This window comes from Alternaria triticimaculans, assembly GCF_023758025.1.
Source record: "Alternaria triticimaculans strain BMP 0046 chromosome Unknown scaffold_15, whole genome shotgun sequence".
NCBI lineage: Eukaryota > Fungi > Ascomycota > Dothideomycetes > Pleosporales > Pleosporaceae > Alternaria > Alternaria triticimaculans.
Window position 1 is genome coordinate 125,149 of NW_026055972.1, and position 12,764 is coordinate 137,912.

The window sequence follows — 12,764 nt, forward strand, 5'->3', positions numbered from 1 at the left end:
GGCTACCACAGTATATCAATACCACACTACTTGAAATTACTATGACAGTTATTCTGAGGTGCTGAGTACTCGATGTACGTAAGCGATCATGGTCTTGTTTGTGGCGTGTGCCTCTGTTAGACTTGTCGCTACCCTTGCTACCATCTTCCTCATCTCTACCTAGAGTGTATATACCAGTCGTTTTTGCTGACGCAATTCGCTGAGAGCCGTTCCTTCTCGGTGGCTGTGGCGTTGTATCGCGTTCCGCTGAAGACGGCAGAGCTTTTGGTTCGGAATTCGTCATAGGGTACTCAACAATGCGAAGCGAAATCTGATAGTGACAAGAGTATCGCGAGTTCTGAACCGCAGAGTAGGACGCGATAGCCTTACACATACCAGCGAGGCTCTCGCAAGCAATATGGAGTACGCTATCTCGTCTGCATTCGCCTGATTGCGCCTGAAAAAATTGATGCCGCCACCACCGGAAATGATGCTATAAGCGTCCAGCAGAACAGCTAGCTGATATCTGTCATTGGCTGGCCCCGTCGCTTGCGTGGTATGGGTCAGCATATCTCAGCCTTGTCAGAGGGGCCCTCAGGATGGCCACCCCCCTCTTGTGGAGCTGAAAACTCGGGTGGGGTGTTGCTTTTTGCTTTTAGTATCGACGACTGCCAATTTTGCTTGACGAACCCTGACTATGGTCTTCTTCTTTCCGTCGTCGGTATACATCATCAAGTAGTTTAACTTAAATAAGACGAGTCGAGCTTCTCTCAGTGACTATAGCACACGATGGTGCGAAATTATGGGTGCGTAATCAGTCCATTCTCATGGTGATGAAAACGCGTAAAGGCCTCCCAACAAATGAAAGCCAGCGGTTAGATGACCGTTTGCGACAGCGTCGTGCTGCGAACTGGAAGAATCGACATGCGGGGCGACCTTGAAATCGTTCAGCTGATGGAATGTGCGTCTCGAATGAGTTCGTTTTGGCGATAACGCAAGCCACTGGGGTGACTAGCGAATCGGTGTAGGCAGCACCCGAGACCACTTCATCTTTATCATAACCTCAGCCTTGTCTCTGGAACAGTCCATATCCATCCTACAAACCCACCCTTGAGCACTCTCGATCTGCCTTCCGGCTTGCGATCGTCGAGGTTTGTGTCTGTCGAAGCCTTCTCGCGGCGCCACTGCTTGCTTCGTTACGAGTCCCATGTACGCGCACTCCATGTAAGTCTTGTGCAAAAGATCTGAACGCGGGAGCGTATGTTTCTCAGCCTGAGACGCGAGGCGGAAGTAAGCGTTGCGTTGGTGGTCCACAACTGGCTCGTCAACACTTGTTAGTTCCACGGTACGTTGAAGATGTTGCGAGGTCCCTCATGGGACTAAGCTGTTGCTGCCCAAGTCGGGCGCTTCAGGGCGTAAGGTGCAAGGCCGAGGCAAGAAGGTACAGCGCATACATCGTTGCCCCGAGTCTTTGCGACACAACTCATATATCGCCTTCACCCGGCAGATATCCAAGGGGTTTTCTGGCCTGGTCATCCAAGTTTGCTAATCAACTTAGCTTGCGCTTCTGCTGATCAAGAAGAATGGACGCAGCTCAGCAAAACAATGTTGGTATTGGCATCACTTACGCAGTCCGTCACCTTCGAACCATCTTCTTAGCCTCAAAGTTGATGTATCCTGGTACCTGGAGGACAGATGCGGCAGGTAAGACTATAAGTCATCAAAGCAGTGATTTGACTTCGACCTAATATTGATAGGCGACGAGCACGGGAGGCGGAGAGCCGACATAGAAATGAGATTGAAGGCCAACAACTCATACCTGATAATCGGTGCGGGGACCGTTATCGCCGGGGAAGCACTTGGATACATCTACCGGACCGATAATCTCATGGACAAGCTTGTCAATCCGGCTAAAAATGGCACCAGCGGCGATTGGAAACCAACACGATCTGTGACCGCTACGCTCCTCGATGACATGGAGTCCGACCTCAGCCGAATCAGACCTCCATTGGATCAGATTGTTCAGGCGACGAACGATACGGTTTGGACGTGGGACGCCAGCCGCGGGGAATACTATTACTACGATACGCGGGACCGGATTCGCAAGTATCATAACGGAATGTGGCTGAGACTGGATGGATCACAGACAAGTCAGGAGCAGGAGATGCAGTTGGCCCAGGCTTACAACTTATCGGCTCAACCTTCATGGGGCCATCAAGCCAGTGTTGCGTCGGTCACAGCTTCCTTCCGCCAGATTACCATGGGCCGAGGAGAGGATGCATCACTGAGATGACTACGTCGTCATCTCCAGAAGCTTCCCAGTATGTATCTCCATGACATCAGCGCAGCTTTTGTGTCTTCGAGTAAGCCAGTCCAGCTATTCGCTTTCGTACGAGGTGTTCGTTCATCGGAGAGAAGGGAGGAGTTTTGTTTGTGCAGAGGTATCGAATTTGTTTTGCTAGTCGCCTTCCGTAACGCCGTGTCAAATGCTATCATACACGTGTATGTACATAACACATTTATACGAGTGTGCCATCTGGCTCGCCCGGTAGGCGCTTGACACGCCTCTGCTCCCAGTCGTCGATGTCTTTGGCTTGCAATCTCTGCGCAACTGTCAGTCTAGATCCTTCCGATTGCCTTATTGCCCAGCATACTTACGTAATACTCGTCCTTCATGTTCACTTTCCTCCGCTCCCCTCTTAAGCCCATGGCCTGTTCATGTGTGATTTGCTGGTTCTTGCGATCGTATCGTTCGTATCGCAGCGCCGTGGCGGGAGTCAACATGAATGACCCGAGAAGTATGGTAGACAGGAACGGTAGGCCGAAGAGTAGGAAGGGGTGCTTTTGGAGCGACTTTCGGTACTTTGCGGCGAGCGAGTTGGGGAGTGTGGCGCTGAAGGATTTGGAGGTGAAGGGGCCAGGCATGACTGAGGTCTAGGGCGTGCTCGACCCAAAATTGTGCAATGTGGGTGTTGGTATGCGTGCTTGATGTATATACCGTTTGAGGTTGCGGGCGCAGTGTCTTGGATGAGGATGGTTCGACGCTTCCATATCGAATTGCGGAGTACCTAGCGCTCTTTCCCGAGATCGGGCTTAGCGCGGTCCCGTGACTACGTGATTTCGCGTCCACGTAAACCCATGCATCTTCTTAGCAAACCCCACACACTCGTCAAACCACCGATCATATCGCAAACTGCGCGATTGCAGACGGAGCCACATATCAATAACGCGAGACGACACTCTTTGAAGGCCCACGAGCGCCACGCCGGAAATTGCAGACAGGAACCCCACCAGCGTCCAATCAGGCGAATCCATCGTCATTACCATCTTGAATCAGTCAAGACTGCTACGAACGCTCCCTTGAGTCTAAAGGCCTAGCATCATCGCCAGCAGCCAGCAGCCAGTTGCCACGATTCCACTCTTTCCTCACCTATCCGACATGCCACATCGGTAACGTGCATCATGGCCCGCAAAGGCGGGAGCTCGACTCAGCGGATGGCACCGCCACCTGTGACTAACGGCAACTCGAATGGCGTGCCCCCACCGTCGACCATTGCAGCCCAAATCGTCAATAATGCGTCAAACGTTCATGCGTGGCAGGGCGAGGCAACCAAAGTCAGCTTTGGTGAGCTGGTCAAAGAGTTTCTCCAACACCCAAACACGGACGAGCCCGATGCACAGCTCGTAGCGCTCATAAGTGTCATCGCCGAAGCAGGACTTGAAGGGTTGTTCAAAGATGATCCGTTCGCCCAGGACCAGCAAAGACAGCAGGGTATTGACAGTATTGCCGCGCTCACTTTCATCTTGCAACAAAAGCCTCATCTGTTGCTGAGCGTTAGGGAGACCGAAGATGACAGCATTTCTCGTCCTCCGCTTATTCTCTGGTTGGTTCCTAAGTTATTGGGCCTGTTAGCACATGAAGCACTCACCTATGTGCACGAACATGTACACCAAATACTGCATCTCTGCCTAAGCGCGCTCGCACGAACATCTGCCCTCTGGCGTCCCGCTGCAGCAGTCTTACAGCTTTACAGATCATGTGCGCAAAGTAAGTGGTACCCTGAATTTCATTATGCAAGTACTCACGTCTATCTAGCTATTTTGACAGAGCTGCGGTCCATGGATGATCCAGCTTCGGCAGCTGTACTGTCTTTCAACCTACTCCTACCATCGTCAAGTAGCATCAGCGACTTTTGGCCAGACAGCCAACAAGTCATTGCTTTGCCCCATGATCTGCAGCGAGCAGTTACTTCGCGACTCGGAGCTATCCATGCCGGCTTTTGTCTTCTCACCACCTTGGCATGTGTTGCTCCGCCCCAGGGCAGAGCGTCGGCGACGCCTAGTTCCCTAGATCACCATGTACCATGGATCGTTGACAGTGCTCAAGATTTGTGGAAGCATTTTCGGCATTGGACGGCAACTTCGGAGGGAGGCATCCTCGTCAATGAAATCACGCTCGCATATTTGCAGCTACTCGAAACTCTGTTCCTTCCTGCAGGCGCCCCCGGAGACCGTTCATTGGATTCACTGAAGAATACACAGTCGCTTGTCAATAGTCTCAGCGATCTCCTTGATAGTTTATCGACAGCGCCAGAGTTAGCGTCAGAAGTCATTCAAGTGCGGCTGGCCATCATCCTTACCCGGTTACGCAGTGTCCTTACTTCGCCACCAATGGACGACTCAGCCACACGGCGTCGAAAGAACATGAGCAGATTGGTCGTTCTGAATGACGTTGAGGCTATCGTAACTAGAGCCTGTCAGGATGTTGAACACTTCTCTCAGCTTCACAAAGACTTGCAGGTATGAGTGAAATACCGCAGTTTTTGTCCATGCTGATCGAATCTAGCTCTCCCTTTGCCTCTGGACGGCACCAGGTATATGGCCCATACACATTGCGGACATACGAAGAGAGCTCTGTGAGGGTGATACTGGCAGTTTCTCGGATGCTCAACTTTCCGAAGAATCGACACCAATCCTGAAAAGCTTTCGGATGTTGAATTTGGGCAATGAGGAAAGGCCTGCGAAGCGGCGAAAGAAGCTCCTGAATACTCCAGACATCAACCATACCACCTATGAACGACTTGTGATGATACTGAACGGCAGTACCCATGACTCTCCGGTTCTCAACCTAACCAATCTCCACAATATCATCGAGTAAGTTGTCTAAGTTGACCTAAATGTACACTGCTGACAGCTGCAGGGCAAGATATTCTTCGATGATGGACGACGATCAACAAAATGAACGTGTACAAGTGGACCTCATGACAGCGTTTGCGAAGATTGCATGCGCCGGTTCCCGGTGTCTAGAACTATCCCAGTCTACGTCGCAGCCAGTGCATTCGCTTAGCTGCGTGTTATGCGATACGAATTCTCGCCACGAACGAAGCGCCATGACATACTGGAACAAACAGGACGATAGAGAGAGCTGGAAGGAAGTCATTGCCGCCATGCTTACCATAACCAAAGAGCCAGCATTTGAGGAGTCGCAGCAAGCTCGGATACTAATGGCTGTCGCTATTGGCCGTGTCTATAACCACATCTCTGACTCTGAGTATCTGTCTCTCGAGGTTTGTGAGCTAGGGCAGTGGCTGCTTGCGTCTATGAGTAGATCTCTGAGAGAACTGAAGCTTGCCGCAACAAGCTCCTTGATGGTATTCCTGCGGAATGATATATCCAAAAATACTCGCAATAAGAATCGGCGGTCATTCATTGAGTTCCTGGACGCTTTAGCGCAGCGCGACGTTTTGTCCGACCAGGAGACGCTGATCATCGCGTATGGCCGAACGGCGTTGACGTGTGGAGAGCTCGAGCTACCCATCATATTACATCACTTGGTCGAATACTTTGGTCATTCCAACGCATTGGTGTGCGGTATGGCTTACCGCGAACTTGAAACCATCGCCAAAGGGTTGTCCATGTCCACGATGCAGCTCTTAAGTCCTTACTGGAAGGTCATCGGTTTCTCAGTGATCAAAGACTACATCAAGAAGCCCCAGAAAGCGCAGCAATTGGCAGATCTGATCGAGCAAAACGTTCGCCAGTTGTTGGTACTGACGCAAGCGGATACTCTTCCGCATCTCGTTTTGAGCAAAAGAAGAGATATCATCGAAAAGATCGCCCAAGCACGGAAGGCTTCTATCATCGACGTCTTGACGTATCCGAGAGGTAACCTCTCGAAGATACTTGCTCTACTGCTATCACAGCCCGTTGCCGACGTTGAAAAGACAGCAATGGAAACGTTAGCAGCTATTGAGCCTGCTATCCGAGAGAGCAGCAATAACAGGCTTGATTCGTGGGTTGCCCTAGACATCACTGGTGTCGCTATCGAGATACTCAGGCTGGCTGCAGACCAAGAGGGAGTCGGTAAGAAGCCATACTACAGCGCTTTCAGCACGCTGGCGTCGCTCGCACCGGATACCAAATCAGGACAGCGCAAATCGACATCAAAGTCCAAGAATCTAGATGCCTTCTGCGAGACGCATATTCTGGGCATCATCGCATATCTTTCGAACGTCATCGCGGCTCCTAGCGCCCAGGGTAAAGCCGCACAGTATACGATGCCCGACAGGAAGAATTGCATAGCTGCTATCGGCGACCTCATCGCCCTTGCACGCTTTAGCGTAAACGGCGCGTTACCGCAGATCCGCGCCTGTCTTCAATCAGCCATCGGAGATCCAGACCTATGCGACGATACATTCACCGTTTGGACAGCATTTTTAGCAGCTCTTGATGGAGATGAAACAATGCTAGTCGTGGATCAAACCTTTGCACTGATTGTACAACACTGGTCGTTGTTCTCTTCAGACACGCAGCTCAAAGCCCATAAAGCTGTCGGAAGCATCATAAGCCAGTACAACCCCCAGCTTCGAGCTAGAGTCGAATATCTTCCCTCACTGGCCGGCATACCAATGTTCTCTAAGATTGAAGGCGAGTTGGCAAAGTTCAGAGATATGATTGAGACCATCAAGGTCTTTCAAGCCTTTAGCAATAGATGCAAAGACCAGACATCAGTCGTGGTGCGTCAGGCTCTAATAGAGCTTGTGCCTTATCTGGATGCCAATCAGCAGGAATTGCATCAGTCGATAGTTGGCCAAAAGCCTCTTCCGGTTTTGGCCGCACTGACGCGATCACTCCTCGATGCCAGCGTTCGTTTCTCGGAAGACCACTCCGATATCACGATCCTTTGTGCTCAGTGCCTTGGTATCATCGGTGGTCTTGATCCATACCGAGTGGAAACAGTCCGTGAAAAGAAGCGCGTCTTGATGCTTTCGAACTTCGCACGGAGAGACGAGGACATCGATTTCGTGGCATTGCTTCTCGAACAAGTCCTGGTCAAGGTCTTCCTTTCTACCACAAATGCTAAACAGCAAGGCTGGATCGCCTATGTTATGCAGGAGATGCTCAAGCATTGTGGGTTTAGTGCACTCCGTGGAGCAAAGCCCCGATCTTCGCAGGCTAGTACAGAGGCCCAGCGCTGGAATGAGATCCCAGAGGCTGTCAGAACTGTATTAACTCCCTTCCTTGATTCGAAATACTCTGTCAATGTCAACACCTCGATACAATACGAGGGTGCGACATACCCGATATTCAACTCAAAGATCAGTCACGGCACCTGGCTACAGACCTTTGTTCACGACCTGCTACGAAAGGGGCAGGGTGTGAACGTTGAGATGGTGTTCCCTGTTCTAGCCAGAATCATCAAAGGATACGATCTCTCGATAGCTACCTTCATACTTCCATTTGCAGCTCTTAATGTCATCGTATCAGATAATGATGAGAACATGGAGAACGTAGGACGGGAGCTTTTGCAGGTGCTGCAGGCCGATATACATACCTCTGAGCAGCACGAAGTTTCGATCATCAAGCAGTGTAGCGAGGTAAGATCTTACAACTGCTCCATTGAATGCATTTGCTAAAATCTCGCAGAATGTCTTCCAGACATTGGATTATCTTTCTTCGTGGTTACAAGAGAAGAGAAAATCCGTTACTGACGCAAGAACGATGGCAGGAAAGACGGGGCGCGGTGTTTCCGAGGACGACGAGATGAACGCCATCAAGCAGCTCAGTCGCGTAGAGGGGATTCTCCAGCTCATTCCTGCCGAAATCATATCTCGAAGAGCTGTAGAGTGTGGTTCGTACGCTCGTGCCCTGTTCCACTGGGAACAGTACGTGCGCCAGCAGCGGGACATGAAGGCTGAATCAAATCAGCCATTCCACGAGAAGGACGAACTGTTACAACATCTGCAAATGATCTACGCGCACATCGATGAGCCGGATTGTATCGAAGGAATATCAGCTCATCTCAAAATCCTCAATCCCGAGCAACAGATCCTCGAGGATCGCAAAGCTGGGCGGTGGACGGCGGCGCAAAGTTGGTACGAGATTGCACTTGCTGAGAGACCGAACGATGTCGAGACCCAGATCAATCTCCTCACCTGTTTGAAGGAATCTGGTCAATACGGTGAGTTAGTACGTGCATATCTCACGAAAACAAGCTAATGAAGAGTCTAGACTCCATTCTCAACTATGTAGACGGCTTCCATGCGACTAACTCGCTTCCGAGTAGCACGTTACCTTTCGCAGCAGAAGCCGCTTGGTCTACAGGCAAATGGGAACAACTCGAACGCCTTCTTACTGCTACCGGTAGCGCTGATTCCAGCCTTTTCGCGGATTTCAATGTTGGGATAGGCAGAGCGCTATTGGCATTGCGTCACAACAGCCGCCCAGACTTCCAGGGCATCATTGAAGAGCTACGGGAACTTCTGGCGAAGAGCATGTCTCCATCAAGCACAACGTCTGTGCAGGCATCGCATGATCATCTGGTCAAACTGCATGCACTGTACGAGGTTGAGACTATAAGCGGTATGGGTAGTGGGATTGTAACAGACCGCGAAACCATTCTCGAAAATTTGGACAGACGCTTGGACATCATTGGGGCGTACACATCAGACAAGCAATACCTTCTGGGACTACGTCGCGCCGCTATGACGCTGTCTCGGTAAGTATAGCTCATCTGGCATTCGTTACGGACACTGACAGAGAATAGCATCGAATTCGCAAACCTTGACGTTGCTTCCGCATGGCTCACGACCGGAAGGCTGGCTCGCAAGGGAGGCTTCATGACAACAGCTTTCAACTCTGTACTGCACGCTGAAAGACTTGGGGACAACGCGTCGAAGATTGAGTACTCAAAACTGCTCTGGAAAGAAGGCCACCATCGCAAGGCGATACAAAACCTTCGTGGCGCAATTGACAGCAACGTGTTCCAGCAGGAAGACACAGTGCCAATTAATGTCTCAGTAACCACAGCCGGTCGAGGCGAAGAGCATTCGATGAACAAGGTTAAGTGCCATGCTCAACTATTGCTCGCTAAATGGCTAGACCGCGCGGGTCAGACACAGTCAATGTCCTTGAAGGAAGAGTATGTGACTGGAGTGCAAACATATCCTCGCTGGGACAAAGGTCACTACTACCTGGGTCGATGGTATCTGAAGCTACTCGAATCAGAGAAGCAACAGCCGATAACAAAACAAAGTTCCGAATACCTTGCTGGTAGTCTCATCAAGTTAGTCATCGAGAACTTTGTCCGCTCTACGGTATACGGGACAAAGTACTACTACCAGACCCTGCCTAAGATACTTACGCTGTGGTTGGACATGGGTATGGAAGTTATGAGCAGCACACCCAAAACCGCCAAAGACAAGGAGTTTCACGAGCATCGGCTCAACTATCTCGACCACATCAACAAATACCTCAAGCGCTACGCCGGAGAGCGGATGCCAGCTTTCGCATGGTACACCGCTTTCCCGCAGATCATCACACGCATTAGCCATCCGAATAAGAGCGTTTGGGATGCTCTCCAGACGATCATCATACGAGTCGCGTCGACGTATCCGCAACAAGCGCTATGGGCTTTGCTCGCTGTTCTCCACTCCACGCAGGATGACCGCAGAGCTCGGGGCGCTACTGTCTTGCAACGACTACGCGTAAGTTTTCGATCTGGTCAGGATCAGAAATCAGCTAACAAGAAGAAGGACGCGTCGAAGCGCAAAGGGACTGCTATCGATCTCAAGGCCCTCATCATTCAAGGGCAGCGGCTTACTGACGCACTACTGGCGGCTTGCGATGCCCCCATAGAATCACGTATAGCACACGTGAGTCTAGCAAGGGATCTGGGGTTCCAACACAAGCTTGCTCCCACGCCGTTGGTTGTTCCTATCGAAGCCAACCTACTTCCAAATCTGCCTGCTGGCAACGACAGCCAAACTATCCGCCGTCACAACCCATTCCCAGCCGACGCCATCACCATCCAATCCTTCGACGACGACGTACTAGTCCTATCCTCCCTCCAACGCCCCCGAAAGCTAAACGTCCGCGGCTCAGACGGCCGCTCCTACGGCCTCCTCTGCAAGCCCAAAGACGACCTACGCAAAGACCAACGCCTCATGGAATTCAACGCCATGATCAACCGCGCCCTCCAAAAAGACATCGAGTCCAGCAAGCGCCGCCTCTACATCAAAACCTACGCCGTCACGCCCCTCAACGAAGAATGCGGCGCAATCGAATGGGTTGAAGGCCTCAAGCCCATGCGCGACATCATCCTCCGTTTCTACCGCCAAATGGCCATTCCCATCGACTACGGCGAGATCCGCCTTCTCCTTAACGAAGCCTCGTCGTCTCCGTCCAAAATACCCATCTTCACTGAACGCATCCTCGGTAAATTCGTGCCTGTGTTACATGGATGGTTTGTTGAGACGTTTCCTGAGCCGGAAGCCTGGTTCGCGGCGCGTCTGCGATATACGCGGTCTTGCGCTGTGATGAGTATAGTCGGTCATGTCCTCGGATTGGGAGATCGACACGGCGAGAACGTGTTACTTGAACAAGGCGACGGCGGAACCTTCCACGTCGATTTCAACTGCCTCTTCGACAAGGGTCTCACATTCGAAAAACCCGAACTCGTTCCCTTCCGCCTCACACACAACATGGTCGATGCCATGGGCCCACAAGGCGTCGAAGGCCCCTTCCGCAAAGCCGCCGAACTGACGTACAAACTGCTCCGCCAGCACGAAGACACGCTCATCACTATCCTGGAAACCTTTGTGCACGATCCTACGGCCGATTTCCTGGGAGGCAAGCGTCGTAAGAAGATTGTTGGCGTCCCGGATACGCCGCAGGAGGTGCTGGATATTACGCGCACGAAAGTGAATGGGTATCTCAAGGGGGAGAGTGTGCCGCTAAGTGTGGAGGGCTATGTTGATGCGCTTATTGCTATGGCGGTGGATCCGATGAATTTGGCGAGTATGTATATTGGGTGGTGTGCTTTCTTTTAGGGTTGTTGTGTTTCGTTTCAAAAGTCGGGGTATGCGTGGAGGGGTGTATGTCGGTATCGTTAGTTCGTGTTTTACTAGATGAGGTATTAGCAACGCAGTATGTTCTTTCTGACTCCATTCGTGCAGACAACGTGCGCAACCCCGTTAGTACCCCATCCAACACTCTTCAGACAAGACTCCGTGCATATACAATTGGCATTACAATACGTAATTGTAAAATAAAGGTAGGTACTCCCATCCTCTTTGGAACCCGGATAAAAAAAAAAGAGACCAACGCCTGTAACACAAACTCGTTAAGAAAAAGAGGTTGATGCTACCCAAAAGGGACTCGCTCGAGCGGATATTCAGTCGTGTAAGCATCGTCTTCGTGCGATCGTCTCTTCCGTACCCTCGGACCCAAGCTTGCTCCTTGCTCCCATCAGATCAAAGCCGTAGCATGTCTGTCATTCGCATCCATAGCATAACCACTGCCCCTGTGTGCCTGACAATCTCAGTCCAAAATATCCATCTCCTCTTATGCCCTCTCTCTCCCCGACTACTCCTCCTTTCTAGCAGCACTTCCCGCCCATACCCGCGTTCCCGTCACCTTGCCCACTGACATCGACCTTGGGAGCAGCCGTCTGATCCGTCCTGGCGGTATCGATAAGGCGCTTCTTGATGTCACCGGCGAGACTGTAAAACGCCTGGTCGACGTTGATGTTGCTCTTGGCCGAGACCTCGAGGAAGGGGATGCCGAGTTCGTCGGCGAGGGCCTGGCCCTGTTCTGTGGAGACGGCGCGCTTCTCTTCCCAGTCGCACTTGTTGCCGATGAGGATCTTGTTGACGCCTTCCGTGGCGTGTTGCTCGACGTTGGAGAACCATGTGCGGATGTCTGGGTGGTGTTAGTGTTTTCTTTGTTGAGACATTCCGGCCTGTTAAACTGGGATGATAGAAGGTGGGCGGCGGGACGTACTGTTGAAGCTCCTTTCATCCGTGACGTCGTAAACTAGCAGGATACCCATGGCACCTCTGTAGTACGCCGTGGTAATGGTCCGGAAGCGCTCTTGGCCAGCGGTATCCCATATCTGCAGCTTCACGCGCTTGCCGTCGAGCTCGATGGTGCGGATCTTGAAGTCGATGCCGATGGTGGTGATGAACGAGGGCGTGAACGAGTCTTCGCTGAAGCGCAGCAGGCAGCACGATTTGCCTACGCCGGAGTCGCCTATGAGGAGTAGTTTGATCTACGCGGGGGAAAGTGTTAGTGTGGGTCTGTGTATAGGCGGTGGAGGGGCGTTCAGGGTCCAGCATGTATGCGGAAGCTGGGCAGGCGCATGTCAGAAAGAGGCATAGGGCGAAGCTTACGAGAAAGTCATAATTCCTGGAGCCAGCCATCTTGATATAGAGTCGTGGGGTGCGTTATCGAGCGGAGGTGGTTGCGGAGTTGGCGCCCGCCGGTTTGGGGTGTGCGGTGGAGCT

The 12,764-nt window shown here is 51.7% G+C and overlaps 3 protein-coding genes across 3 annotated transcripts; 1 reads left to right on the top strand and 2 right to left on the bottom strand.

Moving 5' to 3' along the window:
* Nucleotides 1–2,498: 2,498 nt before the first annotated feature.
* COX16 (Cytochrome oxidase assembly) lies at nt 2,499–2,904 on the bottom strand (the record flags this gene model as incomplete). Its single annotated transcript, XM_049369047.1, has 2 exons — nt 2,499–2,582; nt 2,638–2,904. The coding sequence occupies 2 exons, from the start codon at nt 2,902–2,904 to the stop codon at nt 2,499–2,501; spliced, it is 351 nt and encodes a 116-aa protein (XP_049219114.1).
* Nucleotides 2,905–3,441: 537 nt separating this feature from the next.
* Nucleotides 3,442–11,309, top strand: J4E78_008447 (uncharacterized protein; the record flags this gene model as incomplete). The annotated part of the gene is made up of 8 exons (XM_049369048.1): nt 3,442–4,027; nt 4,076–4,779; nt 4,826–5,133; nt 5,180–7,856; nt 7,906–8,440; nt 8,491–8,977; nt 9,026–9,965; nt 10,014–11,309. The coding sequence occupies 8 exons, from the start codon at nt 3,442–3,444 to the stop codon at nt 11,307–11,309; spliced, it is 7,533 nt and encodes a 2,510-aa protein (XP_049219115.1).
* Nucleotides 11,310–11,857: 548 nt separating this feature from the next.
* YPT2 (GTPase Ypt2) lies at nt 11,858–12,680 on the bottom strand (the record flags this gene model as incomplete). Its single annotated transcript, XM_049369049.1, has 3 exons — nt 11,858–12,180; nt 12,262–12,529; nt 12,651–12,680. The coding sequence occupies 3 exons, from the start codon at nt 12,678–12,680 to the stop codon at nt 11,858–11,860; spliced, it is 621 nt and encodes a 206-aa protein (XP_049219116.1).
* Nucleotides 12,681–12,764: the final 84 nt, after the last annotated feature.